We start from the raw sequence: 16318 nt of genomic DNA on the forward strand, positions 1-16318 counted from the left end.
GCTTTGCCAACAGGTCAGTCCCAGGCTTAGTCCTGTAGCCACATCCTACATCTTGCCCTTTTTTATTTTTAAGCTACTATAATGAAAGTAAAACTTAAGCATCAAGAACAAAACTCTGGCTATTAAAACAATAACAAAACAATGCCAATGCAAAACCCAAACTACAGACATGTTAACATTTTATTTATTTATTTATTTTTATTTTTTATTTTTTAAATTTTTTTTCTATATATATTTTATTGACTTTTTACAGAGAGGAAGGGAGAGAGATAGAGAGTTAGAAACATCGATGAGAGAGAAACATCCATCAGCTGCCTCCTGCACATCTCCCACTGGGGATGTGCCCACAACCCAGACACATGCCCCTGACCGGAATCGAACCTGGGACCTTTCAGTCTGCAGGCGGAAGCTCCATCCACTGAGCCAAACCGGTTTCGGCTGTTAACATTTTAAAACTTAAACATAAAGCTCTGGCTATTAACAAAACAATGCCAATGTGTTAACATTTTTAAAGCTAGTAAGAATAACAAAACAATGCCAATGCAAAACACCAATAAATGAGAACTCAAACTACAGTAACATTTTTCTACTAAATGAAAGTTTCTTTTGTTGATTTACTCAGAGCCCTCAGACTTGGCTGCGCAAGACTTTGCAGAAAACTGGCAGCTAACCAATGCTAGCACAGCCAGAAACACGATTGAGGGAGTAGCTTCCACATCTTTCTTTCCTACCATCTGCTGGGCCTTAGTTGTTGACTTCTTCAGCTGACCTCATGGTGGCACCTCGGTCCCTTGCATAGCCATCCTTTTCTTCTTTTTTCCACTTTGCTGTCATCGGGGCAGCTCTGTCTTTTGAGTAAAGGGACAAGGAGCTTCTCTGGGTCCATTATGGTGACGCACGTAATGCTCTGGCACCCAAATTGGCTGCACTGCTCCTTCTGGAAAGATACAAACACAACTTCTGCCCCACATCATTACTGATTCTGGTAAAACTCTTGCCTGGTTTGTGTATCCTTCCATCGGGCTAACCCAGCAGAGGCTATTGTACAGGAGGCCCAATGTCTTTTGGCTGCTATACAACTCTGCAATGTACTTCAAAAATTTTAACACATAACATTCTTCTCCCCCCCCCCCTTTTTTTTTGTTTTTATAGTTGCATTTTAAGAGTAGGATTGGCGCTTTTCGATATTGCCTGAGTCCTGATCCATCACCCCAGGAAGAACTCGCCAATGCTGAGCTTCCCAGGGTGGCATGATAAAGGTTTACTGAGCCAGCTGGAAAGGCTGCAGTGGGGTTAAGGATAAGGACCCTACTGTTTGGTGAGGACGGGGCTGGCCCCACTTGAAGTTTCCCTGCCTAGGGGACATTGGATTATCATCAACATCAGTCATTTACCCAATTTCTTTCCTCTCCTGCATCCTGAACGTAGTCCAGGCTGCTTGTTTCCACTCCCTGTAGCCCTTGACTTTCATTTCTAGCTGCTTGTTTAGGGGGTAAAAGGAGAGGCTTATGAGCAACAGTAAGCTCTCCAAATATTTGCATCAGACCTCCATCATCCCAAACCTGCTGGCGCTGTTCCCTTGCTTCCTCCAATCCTCGCTCATATTTGGGAGGAAGCGCATTGTCCGGAGGGCTTTCTCCCACAGGAGCTGCAGCCCCAGGGACTGGAGGAGGCAGTGGAGGCACCGATGGTACAGGTGGAGTCGGAAGCCTCTGGTAGCCTTCCCCCATCTGTCTTGATTCCCCTGCCACATTCATCCACTCCCTTTCAGGAGTGGGCTCTAGGCAGTCCCGATCAGGGACCACAGACTGAAAGCAGAGGCAGGCATTTCCTCTGGACCTTCAGCGATATAATGATCTTTAAGTTGTTTTCCTACCTTCTCCCATGCCTCTATATTTATCTTTCCCTCCTCAGAAAACCATGGGCAGGTTTTACTCACAAAACCCAACAACTCAAAAAGCTGTTCATACCTCACAGAACAGCCCCGTGCTTGGAGCATAGCCTTAAGCATGGATACATATAAATTCTTTTCCAGCGATCCTGAATTTCCCATGTTTTACACCTAGTTATATCACTGAACTTCGCTGCTTACCTTCCTTCTTGTTTTCTGTACGTGCTTCACTGGAGAGTCCTTTCACCTGAAAACTGCAGTTCCCCTGAACTCAGGCCCCACTTTGGGCACCACATGTGCCGAGCCAGCTCAGCCAAGGGTTGAAAGCCTGAGTGAGGGCGGTGAATGGATGAAGAAATGACAAAGAGAATAAGCTAGGTCTGGGTGGATCTGCCTGTGCCTGGCTGAGGCCACAGAGAGAGACCCAGAGGCAAGATGAGCCTTTATTTTATAGTCAGAGGTAAACAAGGTTGTGGTCACCATAGTTAGAGTGTTCTTGTGAGTTTCACTTGTTTTGGCAGCACTTGCTGCACCTCCCACAGCCCATTAGCTACCCAGATAAGATCTAGGGAGTGTCATAAGGCCAAGCCTAATTATGCTAAGAGGACTGTGCCCTCTAAGCTGGGACTTGTCTGTGGCTTTGCAAACAGGTCAGTCCCAGGCTTACCCCTATAGCCACACCCTACACCATTGCCCTGAACCCAACCTGTTTAAAAAAGACCTGACCTAGGGACTGAGGGTAACTTGGTGCTCAAGGGCAGATTGTGGGGAATTGACAGGAATTGGTCCTAAAGGAACCTGTGGCTACTGTCACTAATCCTGGGACAGGCGTCCACAGCACAAGACCAGCTGCTGAACAGGTCTCCTCTCCAGGCCCGATCCTGGGGTTCACTCAGGGCTCTTACAGACCTACAAGAGCTGAACAGGATGCCAACATGCGGTGCTCAGGCTTTATTGCAGACGCTGGCCAGAGAGGTGTCAGAGGGAGTGGTGTGAAAATGCCCACACTGCGCTCACGCTGGATGTGGGGCAGGACTCCTGCAGCTTCTAAGAAGTGTGGCCTTGAGCTCTGTCAGCTGGTTATGGTGACTTTTTTCAGGTGTTTCTTCATGTTGCCTGAGTTGTCCAGGGGTCAGAAGGCTGACTTGCTGTTTACTTTTCACGAACTTTCACTTCAGTGACTGTAGTGGTCTGGATAGTTCTCACATTCGTGGCTACGCCGAAGAGGAGAGCGGCTAAGAGGGCAAGCAAGCGACCAAAAACGACTCTCAAATACACCAGTGACATACCACCTGCCCTCACTGACCGCCTTCTTCTTGGAGGGGGTCCGCTGTCCACACTCCCTCCCGCACCATTGTTAATGCACAGGGGAGGGTCCCAGCCTACATGGCAATGGCAGTTCCTCTTATTGTTGCACACGCCCCTGTAGTTGCATTTCGAAGGGGGACAGTTGTAGTCGATGGCCGCCAGAGTAGCATTGCAGAAGCTCTCAAGACAAAACTTTCCACCGCCGCAGGGGGTACCAGGTCTCACAGCACCAACATCAGTTGTTTCTGTCGCACGGTGTGCACCCACGCCAAAACACAAGGACCCCCCTATGACTGAGTGATGGAAGCCCACATGTTCCTGCAACCGAGGCAGATGAGTGACGTTGACACACTGTAGGCGTCCACACATAACGTCAGCATCCGCACAAGGCTTTGGGCGATATCCAACTGTAACTTTACAGTGTCCAAATCGGTGGCCCTTTTTATTTATGCTGTAGCAGACGTCTGGCGCGCTCAGCGCCCCCTCCCCAAAGATCTCCTTGCAGTGCATACTGCGGTCGGTACAATTGCCATGATAGCAGTAGCCGTCCTCAGTGCACGGGGTTCCATCTTGCAGATAAAAGTCACTGGGGCACCTCGTCTCCTTCCCCATGCAGTACTCCGGAAGGTCACAGATGTTCTGGATCGGTCTGCAGAGCGTCCCTGCAGGCGAGTGGGTGCAGTTTGCACAGCACGTTTCTCCGTTACAGATGCTCCCAGGTGTGAAGCGGCAGTCACTTTCGCAGCATTTGTTGCTGTAACACTGCTTGAAGGTCCCACAGTCACACTGCTCTTTGTTTTCCACCACAGAGTTTCCACATCGAATGGATGTCAGACTTTTGTTTGAATACACCATTTCAGTTCTAAACAGGCAATTTCCTGCATTATAAAATATGTGTTGCGTGTGTAAAAAGGAGCAGTTACTGAATGAATCTGTCAATACAGGGTATCTGTGCATGATGCAGGTGGTCCTTCTCTGGCAAACACACTCCATCGTATCTAACCACAGACCAAAAGAGGCCCCTATTTGGTGGGAGGCTATAATTGATAACAGTAAATAATGTCTGGATAGTTGACCCAGAAAGATCAGATTTGCACGTCCACACAGCGTGTATATACCTGGTTTAAAATTAACTTCATGGGGTCCATCTCTGTTCACAATTAAGGCTGGATATGTGTCATAATGCTTATAAATTTTGTCAGCATAATTCTTAGCAAATGGACCTTTTGGCACAGCATAGTTGTTCATATCGGCTGGCTCTCCCTGATTGTAAATGACCATGAGGCCGATGTAGTACCTCATATCAAGACCTCTGAACATGGCGTCTATTATACTACCTATATGTACCAGGTATTGGGCACACAGTGACACATTGTTGTACAGAGTATAAATGGAATGGGCACTCATAAGACAGCCTTTCATAGCTCCACTGTGGGATGCATAGATCTTACTGCTGATCCTGGAGGCTGCACTGGGTTTCATGTCAGAGAACAGCGGGTACCTCTCAGCCTTCTGTCCCAGACTGGACATGGGTCCTATGGCGTGAGTGTCGGCTACGATCTGAGAAATGATGTGCTCAAACCTCTGGGAATCCTTGAGGGGTTTGATTTCATAGGCAAGGTCGTCCACCTTCATGATGCCTTCCAGGCCCCCATAGCACGTGTCCACGGTGACCATGGAGAGAGGGACGTCCTCCAGGTAGCCCAGGTAGTAACAGTCGAGAGGGAAAAAGGGGTAGTCCACCTGCAAGGCTCCCTGGTCATCCTGAGTCATCACCACCACCTGTCCAGGCCAAAACAGTCTCTTGCGCCGCATGTGGAGGACATGTCTCTGGCCCCCAAACCTCAGGCTGTAGGAGAGCCAGCCTGCTGCCCGCACGGCTTTGCTGTAGTGCAGCTCCTTCCTGGGAATCACCACCTCGGAGGAGATGTAGCGCCAGGAGGGGCGACCTTGAGAACACTGGGTGGGAGCCATCACCACCCAGAGCCCAAGCAGCAAGAGGGGCGTCCTCAGGGTGACGGGGCCCCCTGCCAGCCTCATGCCCTTGGTGGGGGAGTACCGTGGATGGGAACGGAGAGAGGGAGGGTCCTCAGTGAAGCCTGGTCCCCACCATCTGCTGTGGCCACTTCCTGCCAAGGGCATAATGACAGAAAACCTACCCTGGCTGGGTCAGCTGAGGCAACAATGACAGGGTGTGGCAGTGGGTGGGGCTGGACAGGCATTCAGCTGGGGTGGAGGTGGGGGATGTGGGAACCCTGTCTGTGAATGCTGAGGTGGAAATAAGAGACAAGGAAGTAGACCCATGTCTCCATTGCATACAAGTCAGGCTGTTGTGTCGCAAATCAGCAAACTGGCCAAGATGCCTAATGAGCCAATTAGTTGGGAGTCATCTTTATTGTGCAGAAGTTCAGAGCAGATTGCCTCTGTCAAATTCTGAACAAACACAAGAGGGAGTATTTCCTTTTTATATCCTTCTAGTTTGTGTAAGACAGCTTATGCCTACTTGATATCTCTTAAGGTGTACGTATGTGAAGAACCTTGAAGAAATAATAAAATTCATTCGAGCGAAAAACAGTATACGATGATGAAAAATACATTTATTTTTTAATGTATACATGTACACCGATATTCCGACAAAAAACTTTATGACTCCACTTGATATTATCAGTGGGACATTTGCTGCTGCATCACTGATGACAGAGATTTCATATCAGGTTTATATTTTGTGAGCTTCAGAGATATGCATGAGCTACTAACTTTCATCCGTCAGGCTACTCCTGTTATGAGACTCAACAAAATTCATCACTGAGCCCTAACTGGTTTTGCTCAGTGGATAGAGGGTCGGCCTGCAGACTCAAGGGTCCCAGGTTCGATTCCAGCCAAGGGCATGTACCTTGGTTGCGGGCACATACCCAGTAGGGAGTGTGCAGGAGGCAGCTGATCGGTGTTTCTCTCTCATCGATGTTTCTAACTCTCTCTCTCCCTTCCTCTCTGTAAAAAATCAATAAAATAATAAAGAAAAACTTCATCACTGAGAACAAAGATTCACAAGCGTATGTGGATGAAAACATGGAGAGTAACGCTGTTGCAAAGTTTTTTAAACAGAAAAAATTTTCTGGAATGGCATTCCAAGTCCTCAATAGTTCATTTTCGACACTTCTCTCTGGTACTCCTGTCTCTAATCACTTTTTTTCAATGTTTTCCAAGTCAACTCTAAGGTCAATAAATTTCTGCTTCCAAATTGAGCTACTCTGAAATTCAATCAACTGCATTTCAAAGTCAGCCATGTCTATCCATGAAAACAGTTGTAAGTTTAGTTCCTCTAGTTTCATGCTGTCTGGAAACCTCATGAATTTTGCTGTCTCTTCCAGTTCTCTGAATTTTGCAAATCTTGAGAAGAACTGCTCAATAGTTGACTCTATGATATTTACAAACAGCTTTTGAAGGCTTTGACAGTCTGTTCTGTCATCTTTTGGGAGGTCTTTGATGTGCCTCTTGAGGTTTGGGAACTATCTAAATCTCTCACCATCCACATCCCTCTTAAAGACTTCCAGTTTCTTTTCAACAGCCTTTATGTAACCAAACATAACATCAAGTGTCTTGCCAGTTCCTTGTAATTTAACATTTAAGTAATTCAAATGTTCACAAAAATTGTCAATGGAAGATTATAAGAGAGGGTTTCGAATGCCAGCAAAAGTTACTGGCGTGCCATGTTTGGCACGCGTGCCAGGGGTTGCCCACCCCTGTCCTAAACCTTGACTAGCTTAATATCCTATCTGGGTTATTAACGGTTGTCTTTTGACGGTAATAATACAAGCTTGTAAACCTTCTAAGATGTCTTGTCCCCATAAGTTGACTGCAAGTCCAGAGACAGTATATGGCTGAAACCATCTTGTTTGTCCTTCCTCATCTTTCCACTTTGTAACACTGCAGCGCTGTGTTGCGTGTTATCAGGAATTCCAACACCCATGACAGAGCCCATAGCTTCTACCATGGACCAACTCGGAGGCCAGAATTCTTGGCTGATGACACTAATATCTGCTCCAGTGTCTACTAGACCTTTCAACATTATTCTTAGATTAATTATAGGACGGGTCTTGCTACTTTCCTGTATCCAATATGTATCTGAGCTTCCAAATCTTTGTGTCCCTCTCTTCCTATTTATAACTTCACCTTGCTGAATAGAAGGCAAAATCAGGAACTGAGCAATTCTTTGTCCTGGAATAATTTGCATAATATGTTTGCATTCTAAAATTACTTTGATTTCTCCCTTATATTCTGAATCTATGACTCCAGGAAAAACAGTTAGTCCTTTTAGCATATTTTCACTCTTTCCTAGGACTAAACCTGACATTCCTGGTGGCACAAGTCCCCAAATTCCTGAAGGAACAAGTTATCTAGCCATATCAGGGATCAGAGTGATGGTTATTGTGCTATTAAGATCAAAGCCAGCCCTAACAGGTTTGGCTCAGTGGATAGACCTGAAAGGTCCCAGGTTCGATTCCAGTCAAGGGCATGTACCTTGGTTGCGGGCACATCCCCAGTAGGAGGTGTGCAGAAGGCAGCTGATCAATGTTTCTCTCTCATTGATGTTTCTAACTCTCTATCCCTCTCCCTTCCTCTCTGTAAAAAATCAATCAGTATATATTTTTTAAAAAAAGCCTTTTAAAAAAAGATCAAAGCCAGCATTTCTTTCTGGAGTGACTTGAAGGAGGGAATTTACTGTGGTCCTGGCAGGGTGGAACTTCCCCTTTTTTAATAATGGGGCTGGGGGAGCCCCTCCGGCTGTTTCCCTGCGGCTGGCCATTTCTTATGTCTTGATTGAATGGCTGGACATTTCTATGAAATTTAGATCTACATTGATTGGCCCAATGACTCCCCTTCTTACATCTGGGACATAGACCTGCATTACCTGAGTTGGGAGGTGGAATGATTACGCCTTCTCCCTGAGCGTCACCTTTTGGTTGCTTACATTCCTTTTTAAAATGTCCTTGTTGTCCACTATTGAAACATAATTTGTTTCTTGTTGTAATTGCGGCAGCTGGTAAGCTTGCCTGAAAAAATGCCTGACCCCACATTCTGACATGCTCTAATCATTTCCGTAATGGTACTATTTTTTCTTAGAGGCATTAGACATTTCTTACAATCAGCATTGGCATTTTCATAAACTAATTGCTGAGTCAAAATATCTCCTGCTGTCTCATGTTGAATCTGCCTTCTCATTGCTCAAGTGACGCGAGCTACAAAATCAGAGAATGACTCAGTGGGCCCCTGCATGCACTTACTAAAGGCTCCTTCAGGTTCCCCTTTTGCTGGTAAAGTCCACCAGGCTTTTCGTCCACAAAGTCTAATTTGCTCATATGCCTGCTGGACGTCACTAAATTGTCTCTGTCCTGCAAGCATCTCAAAAGTTATGGGAACATTCTGCCTGAGATTTGAAGAAGCTTGCTCTTGACATTTCTCTAAAAATTCTCCTTTCCAGAGAAAATAATCTCTTCCATCCAGACTAGCACGGGCTAGGAAATACCAGTCATAAGGAGCTAGGAATGCTTCAGAAATGTTAGTTATAATTTCTCCAGTAAATGGAGCACTTGCACCATTCTGTATTACACTAACACTCAAGGCCTTTATCATTTTAAAGTCAAATCTTTCATGCTATCTTATTATTTGATTTGGGAATTGTGGATTAGCTACCTGTATAATAGAAAAAGCAAGTCTATCTTCTACTGTCATGTCCTTTAATCCATTTCTGATGGCTTTTTGCATAGGTGATTCTATTAGTGGCGATTAAATGTTTCAGAATCAGGACATGAAGGCCACTCTTTCAATTTATCTTTCTGCTTCTCTTTAGAAGCAGAGGGTGCAAGGGGAGGAGGTCTTTCTTCTTTGAAAAGCTCTAACGAATGCATTACCATTTCCCACAAAGAGAAACAATTTGGAGGAAAATTTTTCCCCTGCTGCTGAGCTACCTTCAAGTTCTGACCTATCCATTCCCAACATTCAATATCTAATGTATCCTCATCAGAAAACCATGGATTATATTCTACTAGAGGCCTGGTGCACAAAAATTTGTGCACTCGGGGGAGTCCCTTGGCCCGGCCTATGCCCTCTTGCAGTCTGGGACCCCTCAGAGGATGTCCACCTACTGGCTTAGGCCCACTCCCTGGGGGATCGGGCCCAAGCTGGCAGTCAGACGTCCCTCTGGAAGCCCAGTAGCCCTCAGGGGATGTCCACTTGCCAGCGGGGAGCAGGCCTAAGCTGCAGTCGGACATCCTTAGCGTTGCTGAGGAGGCAGGAGAGGCTCCCACCACCACTGCTGTACTGGCAGCCGTCAGACTAGCTTGTGGCTGAGCAGAGCTCCCCCTGTAGGAGCGCACTGACCACCAGGGGGCAGCTCCTGCATTGAGCGTCTGCCCCCTGGTGGTCAGTGTGTGTCACAGTGACCAGTCATTCCCAGTCATTGTGCTGTTAGGGTCAGTTTGCATATTACCCTTTTATTATATAGGATAGAGGCCTAGTGCATGGGTGGGGGCCGGCTGGTTTGCCCTGAAGGGTGTCCCGGATCAGGGTGGGGGTCCCACTGGGGTGCCAGGCCAGCCTGGGTGAGGGGCTGATGGGTGTTTGCAGGCTGGTCACACCCCCTTCAGGGTGGGGGTCCCCACTGGGGTGCCTGGCCAGCCTGGGTGAGGGGCTGATGGCTGTTTGCAGGCTGGTCAAGCCCTCCCCTCCACAGTGCGGACCCCCACCCCATGGAAGTTTGGCCAGCCTGGGTGAGGGGCTGATGGCTGTTTTCAGGCTGGCCACACCCCCTTTAGGGTGGAGGGTCCACTGGGGTGCCTGACCAGTCTGGGTGAGGGGCTGAGGGCCGTTTTCAGGCTGGCCAAGTCCCCTGGTGACAGAAGCTCGCAGCCTCTCCTTTTTTTCTTTTATTCTAGGGTTTAGTTACCTTCTAAAATTGAAATTTGTAGCCTTGAGAGGAGCTTAGAGCCAACCAGGGCGGGCGGGAGGGAAGCCTCCTGCTCGCTCCAGCTCCGTGGCCATGGCTGGCTGAAAGCAGGTATCTGGGGTTTATTTACCTTCTATAATTGAAACTTTGTTGCTTTGAGTGGAGCTCAGAGATGCCGCAGCAAGCGAGGAAGCTTGGCTTCCTCCATCATTGGGGCAACCAAGCCTCCTGCTTGCTCCAGCTCCATGGCTGCCGGCTGCCATCTTGGTTGGGTTAATTTGCATATAGTCGCTCTGATTGGCTGGTGGGCGTGGCTTAAGGCATAGTGAAGGTATGGTCAATTTGCATGTTTGTCTTTTATTAGTGTAGCTAATAATCTGTAGAAACTGTAAAAGAAGATCTTCTGAAACTGCAACTTCCTTATCCTTTAATAGGCAAGTTAGAAATCTATAGGAAAGTCTCTCCTCTCTCGACAAATTCTGCCCCGTTTTGATCTGGTTGAAACAAAAGAAATCACTCAAGTACTTAAGGATCCGCGGGCTTCTGCAGCTGACATGAGTTTTGCACGCAGTTAAACTTCCACCACCAGGTAAGGTGATATTTTCTGCTCTGGCGAATCCTTTTCCTCCAGGATCCTGTTCAGAGTACCAATTGTGAAAGGCCATGGCCAGCGTGGCTTTCAGGTTCAAAGGCTTGGAGAAAGAGCTGAGGCACAAATTGACAAGCAAGACACAGGAATATTAATTTTTAGAATTACTGGGGGAAACCAGAGGAAAACTCAGCTAGAGAAGTCAAGTTCCCGCTGAGTCTCCGTTCCCACCTGCTTTTATTAACTAGGATACACAATTGCCTTTAGGAATGCAGACAGACATATCAATGGTAATGTTTAGTAAACAGTAAGATTGTCAGGTTTTGGGGGAGTGTGCTTTAGGCCATTGAGTCAGCAGCAGGTGATAAAATGTAAATATTCACCCTGTGAATATCAGAAGGAGTCCCGGCCAGCCTTCTGCCAGACTCCTCACATTTATATTAATTACGGTTGATCTTGGTTTCCAGCAGAGAACCCTTTCTTAAACTTTTTAATCATACATTCCAGAACCGTATGTTTTGAGGAGCTCCCCCCATGATGGTGTCCAAAATGATGAACTAAAACTCTCCCAGTGAACAGTGTCATGAGACAAACAAAGGAGAGTTCTTCCTGTTGTCCACTGTTATGCCCAGATTTCAAGACCCCCCAAAGATCCACCAGGGAGCACCAAATCCGATGCAAAGGCAGAGAGTCTTTTATTCAAGCTCGCTTGGTTCCCCCCCGCCCCGCCTCCATTACTGGATGCAAGAGAGAGCCCCGAGTCCCAAGAGAACAAAGAATTTATAGGGCTTGGGGTCAGGGGTGGGGGCACACTCTGACTACTGATTTGGCCGATTCCGGTTGGTTGTGTGAGGGCCAGGGGCTAGTGATGCAAGGGCAGGGTGCAGCTAGGGTCTGGTTACACAAAGACAGGGGGGGGGGGTGGCTAGCATACTTTTGGCCTTGGGCTAGTTTCCCCCGCTTTCCCATTGGCCGAGATAAGGGCAGGCTGAGTAACTGATACATTCTGCGGCTTTTTCTTGGAAGAGGGGTTAAGGACACAGCTATCAGTCCTGTTCTGTCCTTTCACCACCTGGCCACTTCCCTCGTGGGGAATTAGGTGCCTCTTAGCACTGGTAGGTCAGTATAAGCCCCTGACCCGGATCAGGTCCACTGGGAGGGACAGTGTCCCACAGAACTGACACCACCCGAAGCCGTATGAGGTCACCACAGGACCGCAATTTGGGACTCACTCCGGCTCCGTAGCTGACACCGTGGGGCACAGTCCCTCACACACACATGCACACAGATTCACACAGAGTTCAAGACTCCCACCCCAGGAGTCTCCTATCCTATGAGGTGACCACTCCACTCAGGGGGTGATCAAGCTCACCTTCCGCCTTAGAGGTGGACCTGAACTTGGTCCAGGGTCCCCGGGGACACTTACTGGTCTGATGTCCTGGTCCTGGCAGACTTTATTGTCTTCCCTGGAGTCCGTTCAGCACAGCAGTGGCTGAATACTGCCGGCCTGGCGACGGTCAGGGTCCAGTGGAGTCACCGACGGTGTGCCTTCCTGTCCATTCCGGGGACCCAAAATTAGCAGCCTCCTCTGCTGGCTTCCAACAATGGTGGCTGAAAGGGCCAGAGTGGCTCTTGGCTTCTCGGTCGGGAAAACAAATGTTATGGCAGAAATCAGGCTGGGCAGAAGCGACAATCCAAATGTACTCAGAGGTTCAGAAAAAGACTTTTATTTGCACTGCTGTGGGCTCAGCGGAGTTCTCTCCAGAGGCTGAGCCCTGCGTCTGGGTTCTGACCGGTTTTTTTTTGGAATTTTTTATTTTTATTTTTATTTTATTTTTATTTTTTTATTTTTTTTTATTGTGACCGTTTTTTATACATGATAAGCTTCTGGTATTCAGGGGTCTTTCCACACATGTGGCAGCGTGGGTGGTTGGTTGATGTGAGAAGCAAGTGAGATTACAGGAACTAAGAGGACGGCTCTGGAGGAGTAAGTAAGGGGAGGGTTATCTGTTCTCGGCTTGCCTTCCCACTCTGGGGCCAGTCAGGAAGGACACTTCTTCCTCCTTCTGATTGAGTGCCACTGACTGATCTGCCTCCACACAGGAGAGGGTGCTCTCCAGGGGGCTAAGGTGTTACTAGCAGACAAGGAACCCTCACTCGCAGCCCACCCCTGCAGCCACCCTGTGTGAAACAGGCAGGGTTGGGGGCCAGGAGCACACCCATTGCCCTGAGCCCAACCTGTTTAGAGAAGGAGACCTGACCTAGGGACTAGGGGACACTTGGTGCTGAAGGGCAGATTGTGGGGAATTGACAGGAATTGGTCCTAAAGGAACCTGTGGCCACTGTCACTAATCCTGGGAAAGGCGTCCACAGCGCGCGGCCAGCTGCTGAACAGGTCTCCTCTCCAGGCCTGAGTCTCAGGCTCACTCAGGGCTCTTACAGACCTACAAGAACTGCACAGGACGCCAACATGCAGTGCTCAAGCTTTATTGCAGACGCTGGCCAGAGAGGTGTCAGAGGGAGTGGTGTGAAAATGCCCACACTGCGCTCACGCTGGATGTGGGGCAGGACTCCTGCAGCTTCTAAGAAGTGTGGCCTTGAGCTCTGTCAGCTGGTTATGGTGACTTTTTTCAGGTGTTTCTTCATGTTGCCTGAGTTGTCCAGGTGTCGGGAGGCTGACTTACTGTTGACTTTCCACGAACTTCCACTTCAGTGACTGTAGTGGTCCGGATAGTTCTCACATTCGTGGCTACGCCGAAGAGGAGAGCGGCTAAGAGGGCAAGCAAGCGACCAAAAACGACTCTCAAAAAAACCAGTGACGTACTACTTGCCCTCACTGACCGCCTTCTTCTTGGAGGGGGTCCGCTGTCCACACTCCCTCCCGCACCATTGTTAATGCACAGGGGAGGGTCCCAGCCTACATGGCAATGGCAGTTCCTCTTATTGTTGCACACGCCCCTGTAGTTGCATTTCGAAGGGGGACAGTTGTAGTCGATGGCCGCCAGAGTAGCATTGCAGAAGCCCTGAAGACAAAACTTTCCACCGCCGCAGGGAGTACCAGGTCTCACAGCACCAACATCAGTTGTTTCTGTCGCACGGTGTGCACCCACGCCAAAACACAAGGACCCCCCTATGACTGAGTGATGGAAGCCCACATGTTCCTGCAACCGAGGCAGATGAGTGACGTTGACACACTGTAGGCGTCCACACATAACGTCAGTGTCTGCACAACTTTTTGGCTGGTATTCATCAGTAACTTTACAGTGTCCAAATCGGTGGCCCTTTTTATTTATGCTGTAGCAGACGTCTGGCGCGCTCAGCGCCCCCTCCCCAAAGATCTCCTTGCAGTGCATACTGCGGTCGGTACAATTGCCGTGATAGCAGTAGCCGTCCTCAGTGCACGGGGTTCCATCTTGCAGATAAAAGTCACTGGGGCACCTCGTCTCCTTCCCCATGCAGTACTCCGGAAGGTCACAGATGTTCTGGATCGGTCTGCAGAGCGTCCCTGCAGGCGAGTGGGTGCAGTTTGCACAGCACGTTTCTCCGTTACAGATGCTCCCAGGTGTGAAGCGGCAGTCACTTTCGCAGCATTTGTTGCTGTAACACTGCTTGAAGGTCCCACAGTCACACTGCTCTTTGTTTTCCACCACAGAGTTTCCACATCGAATGGATGTCAGGCTACTGTTTGAATATACCAGCTTCCCTCTTTCTTTGAAGAGGCAGCGTTGTATATTATTATTAAGTATGTGTTGTGTGTGTGTAAAGGAGCAGTTACTGAATGAATCTGTCAATACAGGGTATCTGTGCATGATGCAGGTGGTCCTTCTCTGGCAAACACAGAGACTATAATCTAACAACAGACCAAAAGAGGTCCCTATATGGTGGGAGGCTATAATTGATAACAGTAAATAATGTCTGGATAGTTGACCTAGAAAGATCAGATTTTTAGGTCCACACAGCGAGTATAAAACTGGTTTGAAATCAACTTCATGGGGTCCATCTCTTTTCACAATTAAGGCTGGATATGTGTCATAATGCCTATAAATTTTGTCAGCATAATTCTTAGCAAATGGACCATGTGGCACAGCATAGTTGTTCATATCGGCTGGCTCTCTCTGATTGTAAACAACAATGAGGCCGATGTAGTACCTCATATTAAGACCTCTGAACATGGCGTCTATTATACTACCTATATGTACCAGGTATTGGGCACACAGTGACACATTGTTGTACAGAGTATAAACGGAATGGGCACTCATAAGACAGCCTTTCATAGCTCCACTGTGGGATGCATAGATCTTACTGCTGATCCTGGAGGCTGCACTGGGTTTCGGGTCAGAGAACAGCGAGTACCTCTCAGCCTTCTGTCCCAGACTGGACATGGGTCCTATGGCGTGAGTGTCGGCTACGATCTGAGAAATGATGTGCTCAAACCTCTGGGAATCCTTGAGGGGTTTGATTTCATAGGCAAGGTCGTCCACCTTCATGATGCCTTCCAGGCCCCCATAGCACGTGTCCACGGTGACCATGGAGAGAGGGACGTCCTCCAGGTAGCCCAGGTAGTAACAGTCGAGAGGGAAAAAGGGGTAGTCCACCTGCAAGGCTCCCTGGTCATCCTGAGTCATCACCACCACCTGTCCAGGCCAAAACAGTCTCTTGCGCCGCATGTGGAGGACGTGTCTCTGGCCCTCAAACCTCAGGCTGTAGGAGAGCCAGCCTGCTGCCCGCACGGCTTTGCTGTAGTGCAGCTCCTTCCTGGGAATCACCACCTCGGAGGAGATGTAGCGCCAGGAGGGGCGACCTTGAGAACACTGGGTGGGAGCCATCACCACCCAGAGCCCAAGCAGCAAGAGGGGCGTCCTCAGGGTGACGGGGCCCCCTGCCAGCCTCATGCCCTTGGTGGGGGAGAACCATGGATGGGAACGGAGAGAGGGAGGGTCCTCAGTGAAGCCTGGTCCCCACCATCTGCTGTGGCCACTTCCTGCCAAGGGCATAATGACAGAAAACCTACCCTGGCTGGGTCAGCTGAGGCAACAATGACAGGGTGTGGCAGTGGGTGGGGCTGGACAGGCATTCAGCTGGGGTGGAGGTGGGGGATGTGGGAACCCTGTCTGTGAATGCTGAGGTGGAAATAAGAGACAAGGAAGTAGACCCATGTCTCCATTGCATACATGGCAGGCTTCCCTCTAGCTACTTGCACACATGTTATGTAATTACAGCAAAGTTAAATTCCCTGCTGTTGCCCTAAGCGGTTTGGCCCAGTCGATAGAGCATCGGCCTGCGGACTGAAGGGTCCCAGGTTCGATTCTGGTCAAGGGCATGTACCTGGGTGGCAGCACATCCCCAGTAGGAGGTGTGCAGGAGGCAGCTGGTCGATGTTTCTCTCTCATTGTGTTGTGGACCAACATTTGCGAGAATAAGACCACCAACTCCAATTAGGTCTGAAACAGCAAGCGAGTATTTATTGAGCTGGCCAGTGTCTTCCACAGGCTCCTCTGTAACAGCCCCGAGCTTTGTGCTCGGCGAGCTTTTATCCCCAGATAACACAAACGTCCTTGATTTGCAGTTACAAGGGTCTAATCAG

General features: G+C 48.6%; 2 protein-coding genes across 2 annotated transcripts; both read right to left on the bottom strand.

Moving 5' to 3' along the window:
* Nucleotides 1–3043: 3043 nt before the first annotated feature.
* LOC308529558 (disintegrin and metalloproteinase domain-containing protein 21-like) lies at nt 3044–5239 on the bottom strand (the record flags this gene model as incomplete). Its single annotated transcript, XM_081105725.1, has 1 exon — nt 3044–5239. The coding sequence occupies one exon, from the start codon at nt 5237–5239 to the stop codon at nt 3044–3046; it is 2196 nt and encodes a 731-aa protein (XP_080961851.1).
* An 8137-nt stretch (nt 5240–13376) lies between these two features.
* On the bottom strand, nt 13377–15626 carry LOC308512781 (disintegrin and metalloproteinase domain-containing protein 21-like; the record flags this gene model as incomplete). Its single annotated transcript, XM_081082454.1, has 1 exon — nt 13377–15626. The coding sequence occupies one exon, from the start codon at nt 15624–15626 to the stop codon at nt 13377–13379; it is 2250 nt and encodes a 749-aa protein (XP_080938580.1).
* Nucleotides 15627–16318: the final 692 nt, after the last annotated feature.

Source organism: Myotis nattereri (assembly GCF_964212035.1).
Source record: "Myotis nattereri genome assembly, chromosome: 1".
Taxonomy (NCBI): domain Eukaryota; kingdom Metazoa; phylum Chordata; class Mammalia; order Chiroptera; family Vespertilionidae; genus Myotis; species Myotis nattereri.